The sequence below is a fragment of the Emys orbicularis genome, chromosome 1 (assembly GCF_028017835.1).
Source record: "Emys orbicularis isolate rEmyOrb1 chromosome 1, rEmyOrb1.hap1, whole genome shotgun sequence".
Taxonomy (NCBI): Eukaryota; Metazoa; Chordata; order Testudines; family Emydidae; genus Emys; species Emys orbicularis.
This window is the reverse complement of record NC_088683.1, coordinates 34,784,410-34,805,821: the sequence shown is the minus strand read 5'-3', so window position 1 is coordinate 34,805,821 and position 21,412 is coordinate 34,784,410. Positions and strand designations below refer to the sequence as shown.

The window sequence follows — 21,412 nt, the reverse complement described above, 5'->3', positions numbered from 1 at the left end:
GCACCTGGTAGCACGGGCGATACGTATCTTCTGAAAATGGGCCTTGATTCTGCAGAGACTTATATACTTAAATGGAACTATTCGCTGTGTGAAGTTAATTTAATGGGATTAATCGCAGCAAATAAAATTAAGCACATGCGTATACCTTTGCAGAATTCAGTCCATGGTTGTACATTCGGCAATTCTCAAGTGACTAAGATTGATTACACTCACTTCTGTTTCCTTCCTAATTTTTCTAACTTCTAAAATAATTGAACATAAACCGAACTTTCATGGATTGAGAACTGGTTAAAGGACAGGGAACAAAGGGTAGGAATTAATGGTAAATTCTCAGAATGGAGAGGGGTAACTAGTGGTGTTCCCCAAGGGTCAGTCCTAGGACCTATCCTATTCAATTTATTCATAAATGATCTGGAGAAAGGGGTAAACAGTGAGGTGGCAAAGTTTGCAGATGATACTAAACTACTCAAGATAGTTAAGACCAAAGCAGATTGTGAAGAACTTCAAAAAGATCTCACAAAACTAAGTGATTGGGCAACAAAATGGCAAATGAAATTTAATGTGGATAAATGTAAAGTAATGCACATTGGAAAAAATAACCCCAACTATACATACAACATGATGGGGGCTAATTTAGCTACAACGAGTCAGGAAAAAGATCTTGGTGTCATCGTGGATAGTTCTCTAAAGATGTCCACGCAGTGTGCAGAGGCGGTCAAAAAAGCAAACAGGATGTTAGGAATCATTAAAAAGGGGATAGAGAATAAGACTGAGAATATATTATTGCCCTTATATAAATCCATGGTTCGCCCACATCTCGAATACTGTGTACAGATGTGGTCTCCTCACCTCAAAAAAGATATTCTAGCACTAGAAAAGGTTCAGAAAAGAGCAACTAAAATGATTAAGGGTTTAGAGAGGGTCCCATATGAGGAAAGATTAAAGAGGCTAGGACTCTTCAGTTTGGAAAAGAGAAGACTAAGGGGGGACATGATAGAGGTATATAAAATCATGAGTGATGTTGAGAAAGTGGATAAGGAAAAGTTATTTACTTATTCCCATAATACAAGAACTAGGGGTCACCAAAAGAAATTAATAGGCAGCAGGTTTAAAACAAATAAAAGGAAGTTCTTCTTCACGCAGCGCACAGTCAACTTGTGGAACTCCTTACCTGAGGAGGTTGTGAAGGCTAGGACTATAACAATGTTTAAAAGGGGACTGGATAAATTCATGGTGGCTAAGTCCATAAATGGCTATTAGCCAGGATGGGTAAGAATGGTGTCCCTAGCCTCTGTTCGTCGGAGGATGGAGATGGATGGCAGGAGAGAGATCACTTGATCATTGCCTGTTAGGTTCACTCCCTCTGGGGCACCTGGCATTGGCCACTGTCGGTAGACAGATACTGGGCTAGATGGACCTTTGGTCTGACCCAGTACGGCCTTTCTTATGTTCTTATGTTCTTATGAACATTTCCTGTTCATTTATCATCTCTCTCTCTCTCTCTCTTATTTAAAAGCAGATTTCACACAATGAAAACCTCTTTTCATCACTATAGTAATACTTTGTCTCTATGGAAGTGTTTTTTGTTCCTATGGAAATAATTTGTTTCTATTAATTATTTCCTCAGGAAAAAATTACAATGGTACTAAATACTGGGTCTTTTAAAGTTTTTTTCCCCCTATAACATGCTAGCAGAGAGAAGTTTTGCTTAACTATATAGCTCTCAAATAATCACCCCAAAATAGCTGTAATTGCAAATAATTCCCCATTATGTAGTATTACTGTGTATTCTTTATTTAATTTCTACTTTCTTTCATTGCTGTTTAGTTCAGTTTTCTACAACATATTTATATGCTCATAAGCAACTCACATAGTATCAAACCACTAATTTTATTATGTAGCTAAGAAATAAAATCAATACTATTACTTCAACATCTATTACATTTTCATTTCTCCATTGTATAGTTTTCTCCGCTGTAATCAACTTTTCTCTATCCTGTTTTCCCTATGCTTGGGGCCACTTTTCTTATTCTCTTTAGTTAAGAAACAAGACAAAGTACCAATTATTATTTAGGTGCTAACATTTTAAATCAGCAATCCCAGCCAGTCTCCTCTAATTGCAATATTCCCGCCTCATCTGCACCACAGCAGAGAAAATCAGTCTCTTTGCAAGTGCATTATTAGATACAAAACATGCCAAAAGATCAGTTGTGTAAGTCTATTATTCTCGCTTAGACAAGCTAAGGAGCAAACAAAAACTACATTTAGTGCCAATTAAGGTTGCAGCAGTACACATTTCATTCTCCCAAAAGTTAAAGGAATAGAAATAAGAAGCAAGACTTGTACATTATTTTTCACCTTCATATTGCCTACAACGCTACTGATAACGCATTCTAAACTCCACAAGGCTTTCACTTCCATCACCAATAGATCTAAAAAAGAAAAAGGTACCCCATCTTCCTCAAACTTGCTCTCAGACACAAAACCTTATAGTTACCTCACTTGGTTTTATATCAACAGATCAGTACACCTGACTATCACACAATCCAGGCATTTGGGAAGTTCTTCTGCCTTGTCACTGCTAAGGCCAGTGTGGGAATCCATAAGCATGAAGGCCACCATCGTGGCCAAGAGTGGGGACTGAAAAAATGACCTCGAGAGTTGAAAGCATCAGTCTTTACAGCATATGCTAAGGGGCCAGCCCCTCAAGCTGACAACTGTCACAGATACACATCTTCAGTGGACTAGATATAGAGAGGGTCACAGCATACATGCTACCAGTGGTTACACAGGCAAAATGAATGACAAATGACTGAACGTGTGTGTAGTGGTCCCTTGCTCTCCAGTGGGGAGGGAGCCACTCTGCCTCATTGCAGAGCCGGTAGTCTTCAGGCTCGGGCTGCCCTGGCGGGGTCCGTCTAACAAAAGCAACCACACAATAGTCCGGGCTCCTGTCCCCACCCTTGCGTGGGGGCACGCCGACAGTCTTTAGCCCTCAGCCCACTCAGCTGGGGCTGACGTTAATTAACAGTATGAGGCCCCTGCCCTCGGGCGGGGCTGGGCTAGTAGCATGCTATCACCTACGCCTCCGGATCGAGGCAGCCAGCAAATATCCACAGTCTGTAGCCCTAGCCCTTTGGGCAGGGCAGAGCAGGGAGCAGGCTTTAGCCTGGACTTTGGGATGAGGCAGACAGCAAACAGACCGTCAATAAGCCCTGGCCCTTTTGGCGGGGCAGAGCAAGGGGCAGGTTTTAGCCTAAGCTTGGGGCTCAGGCAGCCAGCAAACCCATAAAGTCTTGGGGTTCAGCTAGGGGTGACCACACCCACACAGTCTCAGGGGCTCCAAAATGGGTTGAGCACCCAGCAGGCAGTCTAGAGTGTTGACAGAGGTCTTCAGGAGGGCACAAGCCTCCTGGCCTAAGGTGAGGAGTCTGCCACCCCAGGGTTTGGGAGCGCAGGGGGACGCAGGCCAGCCCTACTCCACCACGTCCCAGCCCAGGGCCCTAGCAGTGGCAGAGAGGTCTACCACTGGGTCGGCGGGGATCCAGCTGCAACACGCCGACCTAGACGCAGTCAGCCCTGTAACTGGCCAGTTGTTGGTTGCCCCTGGGCTACTTCCTACCTCCGTAGGGTTTGGTACCTCGGGTATCCACCAGTCCTCGGGCTCCTCTGGGTAGACAGCTGATGGTAGTCCCAGTAACTCCTCATCTGGGTCCATCTCCTCCAGGGGTAGAGTGTGGCAGAACATAGATTCAGCTCCTGGGCGCTGCAGCAGGGCAGAGGTGTCCGTCTCCTCTGCTGGCTCCCATTCAACTGAGCTGCAGAGCCCTCCCTTTATACTTCCTGTCCCGCCCCGGTCCTTCCAGTGAGGAGGGCGGAGTGGGTTTGGCGCCACCCACTAAGGGAACCGTAGTGGTCCCTTGCGCTCCAGTCCAGAGGGAGGCCACTCTGCCTCACTACAATGTGTATTGATGATTCAGGCCATAACTTGCAGATTACTTTTCAGTTAAAAAAAAAATCTATTTTAAAGATGTCTTTTCACTTCATAACTCTCCTACAACCACACCATCATTTCCTGCATACATCAGCAACAGAGCTTGAACTCTAGACCTTCAGACCCCTAGCTTATACCCTTACTGTTTGAGCTGAGAGAGTAATTACCAGCTCTTTTGTAGACTAGCCACTGGAGGAGAACTTGACACAAACTTTCTCAGTGGGCTTCGCAGGTATTTACTAGTCTACAGCAGAACATCAGTGATCATCCTGCATTCCATCCCCAGCTCTCAGAGAAGAGTGTGATTTATACCATTTAGAGAGAGGATAAACTCTGAAAGGGAATATTGTGCAGTGAATTAGATTTGGATTTATCCTGTTAGAGACCTGGGTTCTGGGCTGGAAATGACCTTGCATAAACTCTGTACTAAAACTTATTAAAAAAATTGGAAGGAGAGTTCAGCAGCTCTTCCTTAAACATCTTTTGAGGTTGAGGTTCATGGCTTTAGTCAATAATAAGGGTAGTGAGTTGAATGGAAATATAAATAGAAATTACAATTAAATTCTCCTTATTATCTCTATCAATTCATTTTTGATCAAGCCACCATGAAAAATTCAACTAGTACTCTAAGTTTATATTCTATACTTAGGATTTTTCCATCTCAGTGAAATATTTTACAAAATAAAGATTTTAAGTACCTGTTACCACTGAATATTGTAACAATCTGAACTATGATTCAGTTACTGCGGCAGATAATACACATAGCTTTAGTTTCATGATAATTGTGGTAATGTATCAGAAAAATAGCAAAACTACAATTGAAAAATACTCAGTATAGCATAAATCACCGCTCTTATTCTTTAAGGTCAAAGCCTCCTGGCAGTGACAATACAATGGTGATAAAACTAAGAGAGATGTCTAAAATAAGGTGGATATATAATCATAAACTCAAACCTTGAAGAACAAATAACTATACTTATCAGTCTAGCCTACTTTTAAGTGATATCCTGTATGTCTCACCAAACCATGTGTTATTTTATGAGGCAGTGTAGTCTATTGGACTGAGTTTAGGTCTGAGAGCCATGAATTCCTGAGTTCTAATCTTGGCTCTGACATTCCCATTGGACCTTGGGCAAAATCATTTAACCTCTGTGCTTCAAGTTCCTCATGTGTAACATTTCCCTTCACAAACTGTTGTAAGTACTGTTTAGATAGAGCTTTGAAAACCTAAACCCTTTGAGAGATATTATTGTATTTTAAACTGCACAAAAACTCAGCCCATAGGACTGAAATCCTGACAAGTTCTTAGTGAGTGCCATTTTAGGTAGCAGATCTAGATTTGTAAAGGTATTTGTGGGGAAAATCTTTTGAATACTGAATGGGAAAGTACAGGTAATGCAACAAAGAGGGTAATAAAATAAAAGGGAAGGAGAGGCAATAGAAACATCAATGAGATTACATACGGACTCAGCAAAGGCTAGAGCACAGCATGGTAGAACAAAAAAAACAACTCTTAAAATAAATGCAATAAAAATATCTCGGACTCATTTCTTGTAGAAGTCATGGTAGAAGTGGGTCTCGTAAGGAGTGATATGAATGAAAAGAGGGCAGTGGCCTGCAGACCTGCTCAGGAAGATCATCTAATACATAGTGTCTGCTGTCAAAGGGATCAGTGACAGAGTATTTACAGTTTCTTCCATACACTAACTTATCTGACCTGGTGCACCATTTCTACCATGGTGTCTACAAGAAACGAGTCTAATGTATTTCATTCCCAACATTTGCGGGGCACTAAGGTGACTGAAAGAGTGGTAGAAAGCAGTAGCAGGCAATATGCTCACACAAACAGGCAGAGTCTGTTCATTTGTACATTAATAATGCAGCAGTACAGATCTCTCTTATAAAATACTCAGATGTTGCATCAAAGCTTGGATCTTTTAACAGTAAAGTCCTGGTAGCTGAAATGAATGTATTTAATTTGATTATTCCGAGAGCCAAGAATGCTGACTGAAAGGCAAAAGGCAATCTTGAGCCAGATCTATTCCTGCTGAGTATGTCCTCTGAGCTCTTGAATTAACTAAGTATTTTGAGGATGTGGAACCAATCTAAAAATATCCCAACTTAATATTTCATCTTTCATTTAATTTTCCAAATCATCCTAATATCTTGTAAGTAGATATCAAATTGATCATAATAAACAATGAACTGTAATAGTTCCAAGTAAATAATTTTCCAAGCAAAGCTTTGAAATCTAACACTTATATTATGGTATTAAAGTTACCCTCATTTTCAACTGCAGTCTCTGGCTCAACATATATCATCTTCATTTTATTTCCTCTCCACCTAAAAATATGATCATTTACTAAAGTCATTTTTCCTAAGTGAGTTTAAGAACAAAAGATAATTTATTTAAAGTCTACTTCCCTGTGACTTCCAAGCCTATATAAAACTAAAATATAAATGTATATCAGAAAACATGCAATGCTTTCCATTAAATAATTACTAAATTAAGGATGTTTCAATTCAGAAAAGCCCAAAAGGACTTTTTAACTCAGGGGTTCTCAAACGGGGGGTCAGGACCCCTCAGGGAGTCGCCAGGTTATTACGGGGGGATCGCAAGCTGTCAACCTCCACCCCAAACCACACTTTGCCTCCAGCATTTATAATGGTGTTAAATATATTAAAAAGTGTTTTTAATTTATTGGGGGGGGGGTCATACTCAGAGTCTTGCTATGTGAAAGAGATCACCAGTAAAAAAGTTTGAGAGCCATTGTTCTAACTCAAACTACCCCAACCTCGCTACTAACAAAACTAAAAATGTACATCTCTATAGCACCTTTATAACACCTTTTCTGTTTCCGGGCAGGGTTTTTAATAGCATGTCTGAAATATTCTGTTCTGAATAGTTTCTTAGAAAGAAGTTAAAAAAAAAAAAAAACAATTCTAGAAACTGTGATAGCTGATAAAATAGGGACCAAACCATTATACTATTTAGCTGCACATAGTTACTACAGAGACTTTCCATTTGATTATTTCAAATCAAGTTTAGAAATATTGGTTATTCATTCTTTATCAGGTAGACTTGTCAATGCATTATGAATATCCTTTCTCTGATTAAAAAAATAGAAACATAGGCAATTGCCAGACTAGACCAGACCAGTGTTCCCTCTGGCAACGTCTCTGACAATGGCCAGTACCAAACACTTCCTCAAAAGTTTCAAGAAAAAAGTTAAGTGCAATAGACAGCACATTACCAGCATATTACCCTTGTAACTGTGGATATTCTCATAATCCATATTAAATATCTAATCCTTTTTCATTAACACTAGTATTTTCACATTGTTAATTAACACGATGAAAACATATAGTGTAGGCAAGGTGTCACAGGGTGCTTATTCAGCTATGCAGTGAGCAGCACTGTCTAGCCTGTTTTTGTGGTCTTCCAGTCCCAAACACAACCAGTCTTTAATCATCAGTTTCCCAACATGACAGGAGATAGCACAGGTATACAGCAGGAGGAGTCTTCCACAGCTTGCTCACCATCTGAACTCCCAGACTTGCTTCCTGTTCCTCCCAATTACATATCCTCCCAATTACTAAGCCAATTACTTCATCAGCACAATTGACAGCAAATATTGTAACCCCCAGCTGTTGATTGATTCCTATTAAGCCTGAAGCCTTGTCTGTGCTCCAGCAACTTCAGTGATCAGGGTGCTACAACTAGCACTAGGTCACATAAGGGCACAGTAGTTTTAGATGGTCATAGTTAATCCTAGTTAATTCCAATATTAGACCCAAACTTAAACTGTTTTTGTCTGACTTTTTACTGTTTTTGTACATATAACTCATAATACCTTCAAAAATGACTGATTAAATCATATTCATCCCCAAGAGTTCATAACTGCATATATATGTGGTAAATCACTCACATCTGTCTCATGAATAATTATTGCTGCTCTACAGCCAAAATGCTTCTAAAATAAATGTAGTCAAACTTTACTAATTCTGGGTCACTGAGAACGAAAATGATGCTTACACAATTGTTGATTGGCTCTAGTTTTCAAGATATGCTATTGGGTCAGTATATACGACCCTTGACTTGGGAATGGCGGAGGATAAGTGAGTTATAAAGGGAAGGGATCTCAATTTAAAGCAGAAATAACTAAAACACATCTTTGACTGGATCTATGAATAAATCTATGACTGGGTTTGGACAGTACTTGCTTTTTAGGCAAAACAATGAATGATGCAATCTGAAGCTGGTATTGCGTCATACATGATATGAATTGCATCATGTTATTCCTAGAAGTCATGGATGATGCAATCATAACGAAGCTTACATCACTCTGCTGAACAAATTGCCTATATCAGCTCTAGAAATCATACAGTGTCGTGCTCTCTTATTTGTCAGTGTTTGATTTTGCAAAGGGACACATTTCTGTTTAGCCAAAGTGAGCAGAGATGCCTTGTACTTGTGTGAACAGTGCAGATAACTTCTGCTATGTTTGTGGTGAAGTGACTTTTGCCTCACAAAAGCGCAGTATAACCACTATGGTTAAGGAAGCCTATCACCTTTATTTTGGCTGCAAAATTGGAGATCAGGACAAGAGGTGGGCCCCACACATATGCTGCAACACTTGTGCAACAAATCTTCGCCAGTGGTTGAACAGGAAAAGGAAATCTGCCTTTTGCAGTGCCAATGATTTGGAGAGAGCCAACAGATCATACCAGCAATTGTTACTTCTGCATGGTGCCTCCAGTTGGGAAAGGTGTGTCAAAGAAGAAAAAGTGGACTGTGCATTATCCAAACATTCCATCAGCTATACGCCCAGTACCCCACGGAGAAGGACTGCCGGTTCCTGATGCACCAGAATCATTCTCACTTGAGTCAGACGAGGAAGAGGAAGAGGATGAAACTTCTGGTCCTGAACCATCAATGTCACAGGACCCACATTTTCTCCCATCCTCCTCCTCTGAACCACACCTCATAACACAAGGTGAACTGAATGACCTTGTCAGGGATTTGGAACTACCCAAGAGTAAGGCAGAGCTGTTGGGCTCCAGACTACAGCAGTGGAATCTCCTGGCAGGTGATGTTAGGGTTTCCATGTTCCATGACCGTCAAAAGGATCTTGTCCCATTCTTCTTCATGGAAGGTGATCTTGTAGCCTGCAACAACATCGATGGTGTGATGGCAGCCCTCAACATCGTTCACGATCCAGATGAGTGGAGACTGTTCATTGATTCATCGAAGACGAGTCTTAAAGCTGTTTTACTGCATAATGGCAATGTTTTGCCATCAATTCCAGTTGGTCATGCAGTCCATATGAAGGAAACCTATGACAACATGAAACAACTTTTGAGGTGCATAAACTATGACCAACATCAGTGGCAGCTTTGTGGCGATTTGAAGGTTGTTGCTCTCTTGCTTGGTCTGCAGACTGGATACACAAAGTACTGCTGTTTTCTCTGCGAATGGGATAGTCGTGCAAGAGATTCCCACTACATCAAGAAAGATTGGCCACTCCGACAGTCATTGGAGCCTGGGAGGAAAAGTGTTCAGCATCCACCACTTGTTGAATCAAGGAAGATTTTGTTACCACCCTTACACATCAAGCTGGGTCTGATGAAGAACTTTGTCAAGGCCATTGACAAAACACAAGCAGCTTTCAAGTACCTCTGTGGAAAATTTCCAAGGTTAAGTGAAGCTAAGATAAAGGAAGGTGTCTTTGTTGGTCCTCAGATTCGTGAACTTCTTCGAGATGATGCATTTGACCATGCACTGCGTGGCAAGGAAAAGACGGCATGGAAAGCCTTCCAGTTAGTGGCAATAAATTTTCTCGGAAACAACAAGGCAGACAACTACAGTTTGTTGGTGGAAAACCTCCTCAAGGCATACAAAAGCCTTGGTTGCAACATGTCACTAAAGATACATTTTTTGCACTCTCATCTAGATTTTTTTCCACCGAACTGCGGAGCAGTGAGCGACGAGCACGGCGAGCGATTTCACCAGGACATTGCAACAATGGAGAAACGCTATCAGGGCAAATGGAGCCCATCAATGCTTGCAGACTATTGCTGGACAGTGACAAGAGATGCTCCATTTAATGAATACAAGAGACAAGCCAAGAAGCGCCGAGTAGACACTGAATGGGACTAAACTATGTACATAATAGTTTTTTGCCTTTTGTTTCATAATAAATTTTATTTATATAACCCTTTTGCTGATTTTTAAAGTGTTACATAAACAGGACAGGTGAAATATTATCATGTAAAGCAACCATAAACACATGAAAAGACCTAGGTTTACAATTTATGATTAAAACTCTACTATCTACACAATATACATAGACATAAAATGTAGAAACTTAAATATCTTAGAAACAGTAGCCAATCAGTTGTTTTAATTGTCATATTTGAATTCAGCGCATCAAAATACATAATAAATAGCACATTTTATCTCTGAAGCAGACGACTTCTCAAAAATTGTAGACCAGTGTAATAGGTGTTTTAAAACTTTTCTGAATTACGTATTTACACAGATTTTAATGACATCAATGGAAACTAAATTACAAAAAACTATCTTACATTGAAGATCAAATGTAGACAGAAGAAAAAAAGCAGAAGAAAAAAAGACTACAATATTTCACCCCATATTTTCCTTTTACATATGTGTCTTATCTACCAAGTGTGTGTAGGAGATGAGGGAGACGCTATAGGCTCTGGGAGTAGGAAACAGCATAAATGGATTTAGTGGAGGGGATGTGGCCCAGTGCTGACATATAGTTGTGAGGGAGAGGTGTCCAGCATTAAGATATTGTTTGGGAAACAGCATAAACTGAAGTATCCTGGTAGCATGTTAGTAGGCAGTCTGAATTAAGCTATTCACGGGGAGCTACTCAGAGTTAATTTACTGTTGGGGAGGCAGCATTAAGTGTTTTAATTGTGGTTAGGAGGGCAGCCCAACATTAATTAAAGCTGCCTCAATAAATCAATTCATTTTGTGGGGAAAGGCAGCATTGATTGATTAGTGCATGTTTTCTGGGGGCAGCATACAGTGTTCATGTGTGTGGGACAACATTAATTAGCAGAGCAGAGTTCAGCCAGCAAGAGACTGGGGTCTTTGGGCCCAAGCAGCCGGGGAAGTGCTCCATTAGAATGGGCAGGGCTCTCAGGCATAGCTTGCAAGGGGGCAGTATATTTCAGCCTTTTACATCTTCCTAGCTATTGTATATGTAGTATTTAGAGAAAAGTAATATCATCATAAAAATCAAACTACTATTTTTGTGAGAAATAAACAAATCTAAGTTCTACAAATACAGGCGATCTTAAAAAAACAGCCAAATTCTTCCTCATCTATACTGGTGTAAATCCGATTGCAAACAACTACAAAGTCCTCACTAATCTCTGCATCTTGCAACCCACTCCCTGACTATCCACCTTATTTCAGAATCATTCCAGCAATATAAACCATTCTCTTGTGCTAACAATTTGAATAATCTCTAAAAAGAAGAAACTAATGTAACATGAATTGTACTAACAAAGCAGTCCTATAACTTTATTCTGTGTACTCCCTCTTCTCTGCTCCATATCTAATGTCATTTCCCCAGTCTTTCTTAGGCACAATTTAGATTGTAAGCTCTTTCGGCCAAAAACTGGCTAAAGTTTTCAAATGTGGGCACCCAAAATAAGTCGCCTATATCATATTTAGGCACTGGAGTAAACAGTCTGGTTTTCAAAGATGTGGAATTGTGTCTGCCTGGCATTTTTGAAAAATAGGCCATCCCATGCATGTTTGCTTATCTGGGCCTATGTCTTTATTATCTATGTAGAAGTGCCATGCATATCGCTGATGCTATACAAATGTTAATGATAATAAATAGGCAACATCACCACCACATTTAAAGATAAAATATAAAGATCAATTTACCCTCAGTCACTTACATTTTCAGAAAATCTCACTGTGAAATTCCAAAACTTTCCTTATTATAATGTTTCCTGAAATCTTTGCCTCAGTGATTGTCTCAGTTTAAGTAAAACTTTCTCGAGTGTGTACTTCCCCTCACATACTGCATCCCACTATCTGCTGCTGTTTACAGTCAATCATTTCAGGTACAAGAGCTGACACTTACAAAGAGTCAAACATTGTCAATTTTAGTGCAACTGTTGTTGCTCTGTCAAATTCATACATGAGTAATCCTGTAAATAGAAATTTAATAAATAATGTCCTGCTGGGAAAAATATATCCCTAGATATCTGCAGGGTTGAATAAAAATGTGTTTACTTACTTGAAAGTCTCTTTCTTCCAGTATCTCTTTTCTCCACCTGACAAGGAAGGCAGCACAGACGTACAAGTGAAAATGAGAAAAGCCCTCAGGTTCAGACTAAAAAAGAATAAAAAAAACCCCAGAAATTAAATGTACTGAGTCATTACTTTACTTATGAAATTTAACCCCAATTATATTTATAAGACATTCAATATTGACTGGTTGTTGACGATATGAAATGTTTAAGAGAAACAAAGAACACAGACTATGTGCTTTCTTAATCTTCATTAGGTCTAGAACCTTATTAGATTTAAGGGACTTAAACCTCTATTTTTCACATCCCAAACATATTATGACTTCATCTCTGCCATAAGCATTCATAGACTATAGCCTGTACTGAGAACCAGGCCTGGGTGCATATTTCTCAAAGTTAAACTACTTTCTTTCCAGCCCATTCCCAGACTTTTCCCTTTAGTAACTATTTTCTATGAATTACTGTAAGCTCAAGCACACTCCCCCAAACCCAATGTTACACCCATATGCCCCATGTCCACTACTTAAGAGTGTGGAAGTTCCATCTGATATTCATTTCTGTGACATTGCACTACATATGTTTTATGGAAATATGCTTATGAGTGTAAATATGATGTAACTGGAATACGCTTTATGCAAAAGGTCTCTTTACAAAGCTTATCTACTGAGAGTGTGTACATCCTACTTGTATGTATGTATCATTCTTGTATCTGAAGCTAGAAATATGAAGCATAACTCTTTGAGCAGGGGGTTGGACTAGATGACCTCCTGAGGTCCCTTCCAACCCTGATATTCTATGATTCTATGAAGTCCGATTGTAATTATGCAAAGTGTGGGCCATTAATGGTGGTTTAGAACCTTGATGGCTCCCATTGACAAGACAATTGGTTGTAAATGGCTCTGTTTACTTGCAAACCTCTCTGGGTACCTGTGGGTCAGCCCTGGAAGAATGAAGTCTTACAGTGATATGTGACCATGTCACATGATACTGGAATCCATCTTAAACCTGGTGCTTTTCCATTTAGAAGGAGGGGTGGGGACCCAGAGAGACTAGATTCCTGCCTTGTGCCAAAGCTATAAAAGGGTTAGGATTAGGGGTAGAACAGAACAAAGGGGCCGGTCAATCATGAGAAATCCCCTAGTTACCACCTGAGCTGGAACTAACAAGGACTGTACCAGGGGAAAGGATTGGGCCCACACTAGAAAGGAGTCTAGTCTGTGAAAGAAGCTTATTGGAACGTCTCTGAGGTTGAGATTTACCTGTATTCAGTTTCTTAATGTATTAGGCTTAGACTTGTGTGTTTTGTTTTATTTTGCTTGGTAACTTACTTTGTTCCATCTGTTACTACTTGAAATGACTTAAATCCTAATTTTTATACTTAATAAAATCACTTTTGTTTATGAACAAACCCAGAATAAGTGATTAATACCTGGGGGAGCAAACAGCTGTGCATCTCTCTCTATTAGTGTTATAGAGGGTGGACAATTTATGAGTTTACCCTGTATAAGCTTTATACAGAGTAAGACAGATTTATTTGGGGATTGGATACCATTGGGAACTGGGTGTCTGGGTGCTGGAGATAGGTGACCTGCTGTTTGTGGTTAAAGTCTGCAGCTTTGGGGGCATGGACCAGACCTGTGTCTGTGTTGCAGCAGGCTAGCATGTCTGGCTCATCAACAAGGCAGGGTTCTGGAGTCCCGAGCTGGCAGGGAAAACCGGCTCAGAGATAATTCCAGAACGTCAGGTGACAGTCTCTGTGACTGAACCACAATTTCTTTCTCAAGCCTTTTCACAATAGTAATACAGTACTATGTTCATTTGCTAACTTTTTTTTTCTTGGGGCGGGAAGGGGGAAGGAAAGTTTGGTGGGTGGTGACCAGCTGCTAATTTATCACATTAAATCCAACAAAAATTATATTCTCTCTGCATTTAATAACATGAACACCACAGCAATTCTGGAACACAATCAGTTGCAGGCCTTAATTTTGTAATCAAATCTGCTCGTTTGCCTAATGCATTTTGGAGTAATTTATTTGACTCCCCAACAATGATCATTTTCTATGGCTCCTGCCAGTAATTTAGATTTCATAAACATACTAAAGAGTTAGTCCAAAGGCATTATCTCCATGTACAGTATTAAAGAAAAGTATTTCCCTAAAGCAAGATCTGTGGCCAATTAAAAAACGTAACTGGGTAGAATTTTATTTGAGACTGATTTCTAATTACTGCTGAAATACTAAAATTGAAAAAAGAAAACTATGATCCAACTTTTTTTTGCGTTCGCGTTGGTTTACAGAGAACACACACTACAGTGAAGTCTCATTAGATCAAAATTTTGGAAAAAATGAATTATTTTTTAAAGTTAGCAAACTACAACACTGATAAATAGAGGGAGTACAATTTAGTTAAGATATTTAACCAAATAAGATAAGTAAATATAAAATATTGTAATTGTCCTTTTTAAAAATCCAACAGAAGTCTGGATATTTTCTTAATCATCTTCGCTGGTCATTGCAGAACTATTTCTTATTGCTTTCCTACAATTTCCTACAATATCACACATACTTGAGGTTAGGGCATTTGTTATACAATACATTGAGTTTGACTTTTCTTCTTCTTCTTCTAAACAGATCATACATTTTCTGTGGAGAAACATACATCTGGAGGCAATGCATGTGAAGCCTGGCATGTGGACTAGTGGAGTGGTGACTCCTGTCCTTGTCCATCGGTGCCTGTGCCCATTGGGTCCGTAGTGACTTCAACAGCACCTGCCACTGTAGAACTTTGTGAGCCACGGGTACTGGGCTGAGAATGTCTTGGTGCTGACAGTACTGAGGATATCAAGCGTGCCAGAGATTGTTTAGGACTAGCTTAGGGCTCACTGTGGGGACTTCCTGCTCTCTTTTTCGATGACTTATGAGAAGGGTTAGTAGCTGGTTTCTTTGACCCATAGCCTTTGGATGTTGACAATTGTGGGGAAGAATCACATCTGCTAGGTGACTTTTGGCATGGGTCTGGGGAGGGTCGGAAGATTATCTTCTGTCTCAGCTCCCTGACTTGCAAGAACTGGGCCTGAGTTGCTGGCAGAGACCACACTTCTGTGGAATGTGGCCTTCCCCAAGTCAGTGTATGCACTGGGAGGAGTGATTGTCTGCAACAGGGATAGCCTCTTTGCAGGAGACACACTTCTTGAAGCCCGGAGAACCAGGCATACTCTGTTGTGGGAAGGGTCCCCAACAAGAAAATAGAGGGGGAAATAAAGTCTTTTTATTTTTTTTTTTAAAGGAAGAAAATAAGAAAGAAGAGAGAAAACCCTACATCTACAACTAAGTTCTTGGAGATTGACTAGCTATAGAAATGTAAAATGAAAGTAAGGTGTAAGAGACTTGGAATAGCTCTGTCTCTGGCCAGGAGCGGTTGAGAAGGTTGGCTAGCCTTGTGGCAAGGCATGAGGAAAGAGAGCGCATGCGCGGGCCTAACAGACACTGCTACTGAAGGTCTCCAATCAGCAGCGCAGGGACACAAGCACACCTGCAGTGAAGCACCCATAGGGACAGTACTCGAAGAAGAAAATGTAATTCCTCTTGTTGGAATTTGCTTGGATTAAAAACGACAGTCTTGAACACCATCAGTGAGGGCAGACATCAGAATTTCAGTTTTGCTTGTTATTTGAAAGACAATGCCAGTGCCCCATAATTATGAAGTAGCACTGGTTCAGTCTTGATTTAGAGAGAACACAATCTATCAGAGACCATATTTTCCTGCATAATAATAATAATAATATTATATTAAACAATAATAATAATCCAGTTGTGGTGTAAAACTCAAAAGTGCTTTGTTGCCCCAAGTACACTGGACAATTAAGCAGCATTTCTCTGCTTGATACTTACATATCTGACAATGGAAAGGAATACATATTGCCTAAGTACTTATGAATGCTCCTTGCACGAGGGGGAGTGTCATTGGAACAACTGCAGTACCCTAAAGAGTGGAAAACGCCCCTCTTAGCAGTTGCTTCTCATACCAGGAGAGTGACTGCAAGGAAGATGGGAGTGGGAAGAAGTCAGTGGAGCCTTCCATTCCCTGTTAGCAGGCAGGTGAGTCCAAAGATAAGTGACTACATAAAGTAGACACAAAAACAGGGTAGCACTAATCTTTTCAGGAAACTTGAATTTCCACTTGAACTGAAACAAGGGACCCTGAGATGTGGGCTGCCAGGAGAAAAAAAATGTGGGTTAATTTGGGAATCATGGCAGGAAAAAGTTTAGGAATAATTGCCTTAGGAAAAAGGCCTACGCTAGGAAAAAGGTATGTTTTTACAACAAGATAGCTAATATATGATAATTAACACATAAATCTTAGTATAGACAGGACAAGTTATAGTTTTATCTAAACTTCCCTTTAAGATTCATTTTGATCAGCTAATCAAAGTAAAAGTATAACTTGCCCGCTCTGCACTAGGATTTTTAGAATATGAGCTATCATGTGTTCACTATTTCATTGTAACAGCCATACTTTTTTCCTAGTGTAGACATACTCCTAGAGAATTTCTATTTAAATACTGGGTTCAGAGCTCACTGTTTAACATATGAAATTGGATAAAATGACAGCTGAAGATGATGTAGCTGAAGGAACAGCAGTAAACACCAATTATCACATCAGTTTTTGTTTAAGAAAACATGAAGAAATTACTTTAAAAATCCAGAAGGCCAGTAGAGGTCAAAAACCTTTTCTACTTTATTCTGAACATAATTAACAGAACATGAGAGATGTTTCCTGTTTAGTTGCATCATTAAAATACCTTGATAGCTTTTCAGCTCTACAATTAATAAAAAACGGTTACTAACTTTCTGTAACTGTTGTTCTTTGAGATGTGTTACTCATGTCAATTTAAATATGGATGTGCACATGCTGTGGGCGCCGGAAAGTTTTCCCCTCAGTGGTATCCGTCAGATCAGCACTGGTGCCCCCTAGAATTGCGCCCTCATAGTGCTGATATATAGGGACCTTCTGCCCCACCGCCCTGAGTTCCCTTTTGCTGGTCAACTCAGACGGAGGCGTAGGAAGGTCGGTTTTGGAATGGATATGAGCAACACATCTCGAAGAACAGTAGTTATGGAAGGTTAAAAACCGTTTTTTCTTCGAGTGCTTGCTCATGTCCATTCCAATGTAGGTGGCTCCCAAGCAGCTGTAGGAGGTGGGACGAAGTTCAATGACAAGTTTTCCTAAATGATTTAGTCCAGCTTTGGGTAGAAGATGGGAAGAAAGATGTCCTGGTTATTGTGGAAATGCGACACCACCTTTGGAAGAAAGGTTGGGTGAGGGTACAGTCTGTCCAGCCCCTTAAGGAAGTAGCTACAGAGCGAGTTAGCAAAAATTGACCCGCCATTTACCTCTGGGTGGAAAGACGAAATTGCTGCCAGATGTACTCTAATCAATGATACTGATTGCCCTTGCTGCTTCAGGTGTAGCAAGTAGTCCAGAATACACTGCACTGATGCTCCGGTGGGTGAGACCCTTTTCTGTGCTGACCAAATTGAGAACCTCTTCCATTTTGCCAGGTACATGGCCCCAGTGGATGGATTTCTGCTCCCTCGAAGAATCTCTTGAACTGGACCTGAGCATGCTAGCTCTGAGGGGTTCAGCCATGGCTTTCAGGCCATGAGATGGAGGGACTCAAGCTTTAGATGATTTAGGCAGCCGTGATCCTGGGAGATGAGATCCAGAAACAGAAGTAGGGTGATTGGTGTTTCCACTGAGAGGCCCAGAAGGGTGGTGAACTAGTGTTGACGTGGCCAGGCTGAGGCTATCAGGATCAGGCTCGTTCCCTCCTTTCTGACCTTCAGCAGAATCTTGTCTATGAATGGAATGGGAGGGAAAGCATAAAAGATGGTCCTTTTTGGGAGAAGGAACGCGTCTGTGAGCGAGCCCGGGCTGTGATTCACAGAATATCAGGGTTGGAAGGGACCTCAAGAGGTCTAGTCCAACCCCCTGTCAAAGCAGGAACAATCCCCAGACAGAAGGAAGCAGAACTACAGACACTTCCTGTTGCGCCTCGTTGCAAACAAATCTATCTTGGGAGTTCCCCACCTCTGGAAAATGTCCTTCAAGACATCTGGTCAAATGGACCATTCATGATTGGAGATGATCTGCTGAGATGATCCGCTAACTTGTTCTGTGCCCCCGGAAGATAGGAGGCCTCGAGGTGGATTGAGTGGGTTATGCAGAATTCCCACAGGCAAAGGGCTTCCTGGCATAGGTCAGAGGAGCATGCTGCTACCCTGTCTCCTTATTTAGAACATCGCTGTAGTGTTGTTTGTAAGCACTGACACAAATTTGCCTTTCAGATGGGGCTGGAACATTTGGCAGGCAAGGGCACCGCTCTGAGGTCCCTCCTGTTGATGTGGAGCAAGAGCTCCTCCTGGGACCAGAGGCTGTGAGTTCTGAGGACTCCCAGATGGGCCCCCCAACCCAGGGCAGAAGCATTGATGACTAGAGACATTGCCAGCTGTGGTTTCGCGAATGGGATGCCTGTGCACACTGACCCCAGATTCAGACACCATAAAAGGGAGGTGATCACTGAAGGGGGAAGCGTGACCACCATGTCCAGGCGGTCCCCATCCTACTCAGCATAGTGACGCTAGCCAAGTCTGAATCGCGACCTCGAGTGTTTCACTAGGTATGTGCATGATGCAATATGGCCCAGGAGTTTCAGGCAATTTCTTGGCATGGTGATGGGGTGGTTTCTGAGGTTCTGTATGATTGAGCCCAGGGTCTGGAATGTGGCTTCCAGAAGTAAGGCTCTGTCCTGAACCGAATCAAGGACTGCCCCTATGAACTCTATCTTTTGGATGGGGGAGATCGTGGATTTTTGCATGTTTATCAACAGGCCTAATTTCTGGAAGGTTGATAATATTAGCTGTAGGGGGGAGCGGGGCAGCGGCCGCTCCCCCACCGAGCACAAGTGGCGCCTTTTTAATTTTACTCACCCGGGCGCGGGAAAAAAAAAAAAAAAAGGCGTCATCCGCTGCGGCGCTTTTACTGACGGGGCGGTGCTCCGGGTCTTCAGCGGCGGGACCGTCACTCGCTCTGGGTGTCTTCGGCGGCACTGAAGCTTCATCGCCGAAATGCCGCCAAAGACCTGTGGAGCGAGTGAAGGTCCCACTGCCGAGGTGCCGCTGAAGACCTGGAGCGCTGCCCCGTCAGTAAAAGCGCTGCAGCGGGTGGTGCCTTTTTTCTCCTGCTCCCCCTCTTCCCTCCACCTGGCTAGGCCACTGTGTAGGTCTGCCTCCACCTGAGACCTGGTTTGGCCTCTGATCAGCCCGTCATCGAGGAAGAGCTATACTTGAACCCTTTGTTTCCTTGGGAAAGCTGCAACAACCCCACGTATTTTGTGAAAACCCGAAGGGCTGCTGACATGCCAAATGGAAGTAGCATGAACTGATAACGTACTTGGCCCACAACAAATCTGAGGATAACGGTGGTCAAGGAGACCATGCAGAACTTCAGCTTCTTCATGAATCTATTGAGGTTTTGCAGGTCCAGGATGGGTCGGAGACTGCCATTGGCCTTTGAGATTAGGAAATAATGGGAGTAAAACCCCTTGCCCCTTGGCTTTGGAGGAACATCCTCTACCGCTCCCACTTGCAGAAGTATTCACACTTCCTAAATTAGAAGTTGCTTGTGAGTAGAGTCCCTGAAGAGGGATTGGGGGGGGGAGGGAGGGAGAGAGGGTGAGGAGGCGGGGAAGAACTGAAATACAGAGTTTATCCCAGTCCTATTATGCGTAGCACCAAGCGATCTGAGGTAATATGGCCCCATGCCCAATAGAAGTGAGATAGCCAGTCCACAAACATTGTGGGAGATTGGATCCAGACACTGCCCTGCTACACCATCCTCGGGCACACCCTCAAAAGGCCCGTTTAGACCACGACGATTGTCTAGCAGGCCCAGGCCCATGGGCTGATGAGGGCTGGGGAGGAGGCCTCCTTTTGTAGCTCCTACCCCACCTCCTATTATAATCCTACCTGGACTGAGGTTGGTAGAAACAAGGCAAAGGCTGGGGCTTAAAGTGCTTCCTCAACGGGGCCAGTATGAGTAGGCGTAGTGACTTTAAGGTGGCCCTCGAATCCTTTAAGCTGTGGAGCTTAGAGTTGGTCTGCTCTGAAAAGTGAGACATACCATTGAAAGGAAGGTCCTGAATTGTTTGCTGCACTTCATATGAAAGGCTCTAGGCCTGCAGCCACAAACTTCTCCTCACAGCCACAGCTAAAGTCATGGTTTGTGCAGATAAGTCTGCTTCTTGCAGGGACGCTTTCGCCACTGCTCTGCCCTCCTCGACTAGACCAGAGAACTCAGTCCTAGAATCCTGTGGCAGCAACTCCTTACATTTAGTCAGTGCCCCCCAGGTGTTAAAGTCATAGCGGCTCAGGAGCGCCTGCTGGTTGGCAATTCGAAGCTGTAGGCCCCCATGGAGTAGATCTTTCTGCCAAAAAAAGATCCAGCTTCTTAGCATCCTTGGTCTTGGAGGTAGGTTCTTGTTCCCCCTACCTCTCTCGTTCATTTGCTGCTGATACCACTAGAAACATTAGGGGAGGATGGGTGTACAGATATTCAACCCCCTTTTGGGGGGCACAAAATACTTTCTCTCCACCCTCTTTGCCATGGGTTGCAAGGAGTCTGGAGTCTGCCACAGGGCCTTAATGAGTTCCAGGATGGAACAGTTTAGGAGCAAAGCCACTCGTGATGGGCCTGAAGGGACCAAGATGTCCACCAAAGCATGGGAGGCTTCTGAGATGTCCTCCACCTGGATTCCCAGGTTCTGGGCTATCCTCCTTAGAAACTCCTGGTGTGTCCTATGGTCATCTTGAGTGGGCGCAATTGAAGTTCCTACTACTGCCTCATCTGGGGAGGAGGAGGATGCTAGGACTGCTACCGGACTCTATTCCTTCCTTCAGCACCTGAAGAATCCTGTGATGCCAGGTCCTGAAGTTCGGTAACGGGCTGGGTGCTGGGACCTAGCTCCTGCACAGAGGGAAGAGATGGGGGAGCTCTACCCTCTGACACAATAGAATACGACTTCCTTGACTGAGGCCATTGGGTCTGATTAAAAGCCCA

The 21,412-nt window shown here is 42.2% G+C and overlaps 1 protein-coding gene across 1 annotated transcript in view; it reads right to left on the bottom strand.

Moving 5' to 3' along the window:
* Window positions 1-21,412, bottom strand: part of TBC1D22A (TBC1 domain family member 22A) — a 456,657-nt gene that overhangs the window by 86,375 nt on the left and 348,870 nt on the right. The window contains exon 12 of the mRNA XM_065417476.1: window positions 12,283-12,378. Coding sequence (XP_065273548.1) covers window positions 12,283-12,378 — 96 coding nt within the window. The remainder of the gene's footprint in view (window positions 1-12,282; window positions 12,379-21,412) is intronic.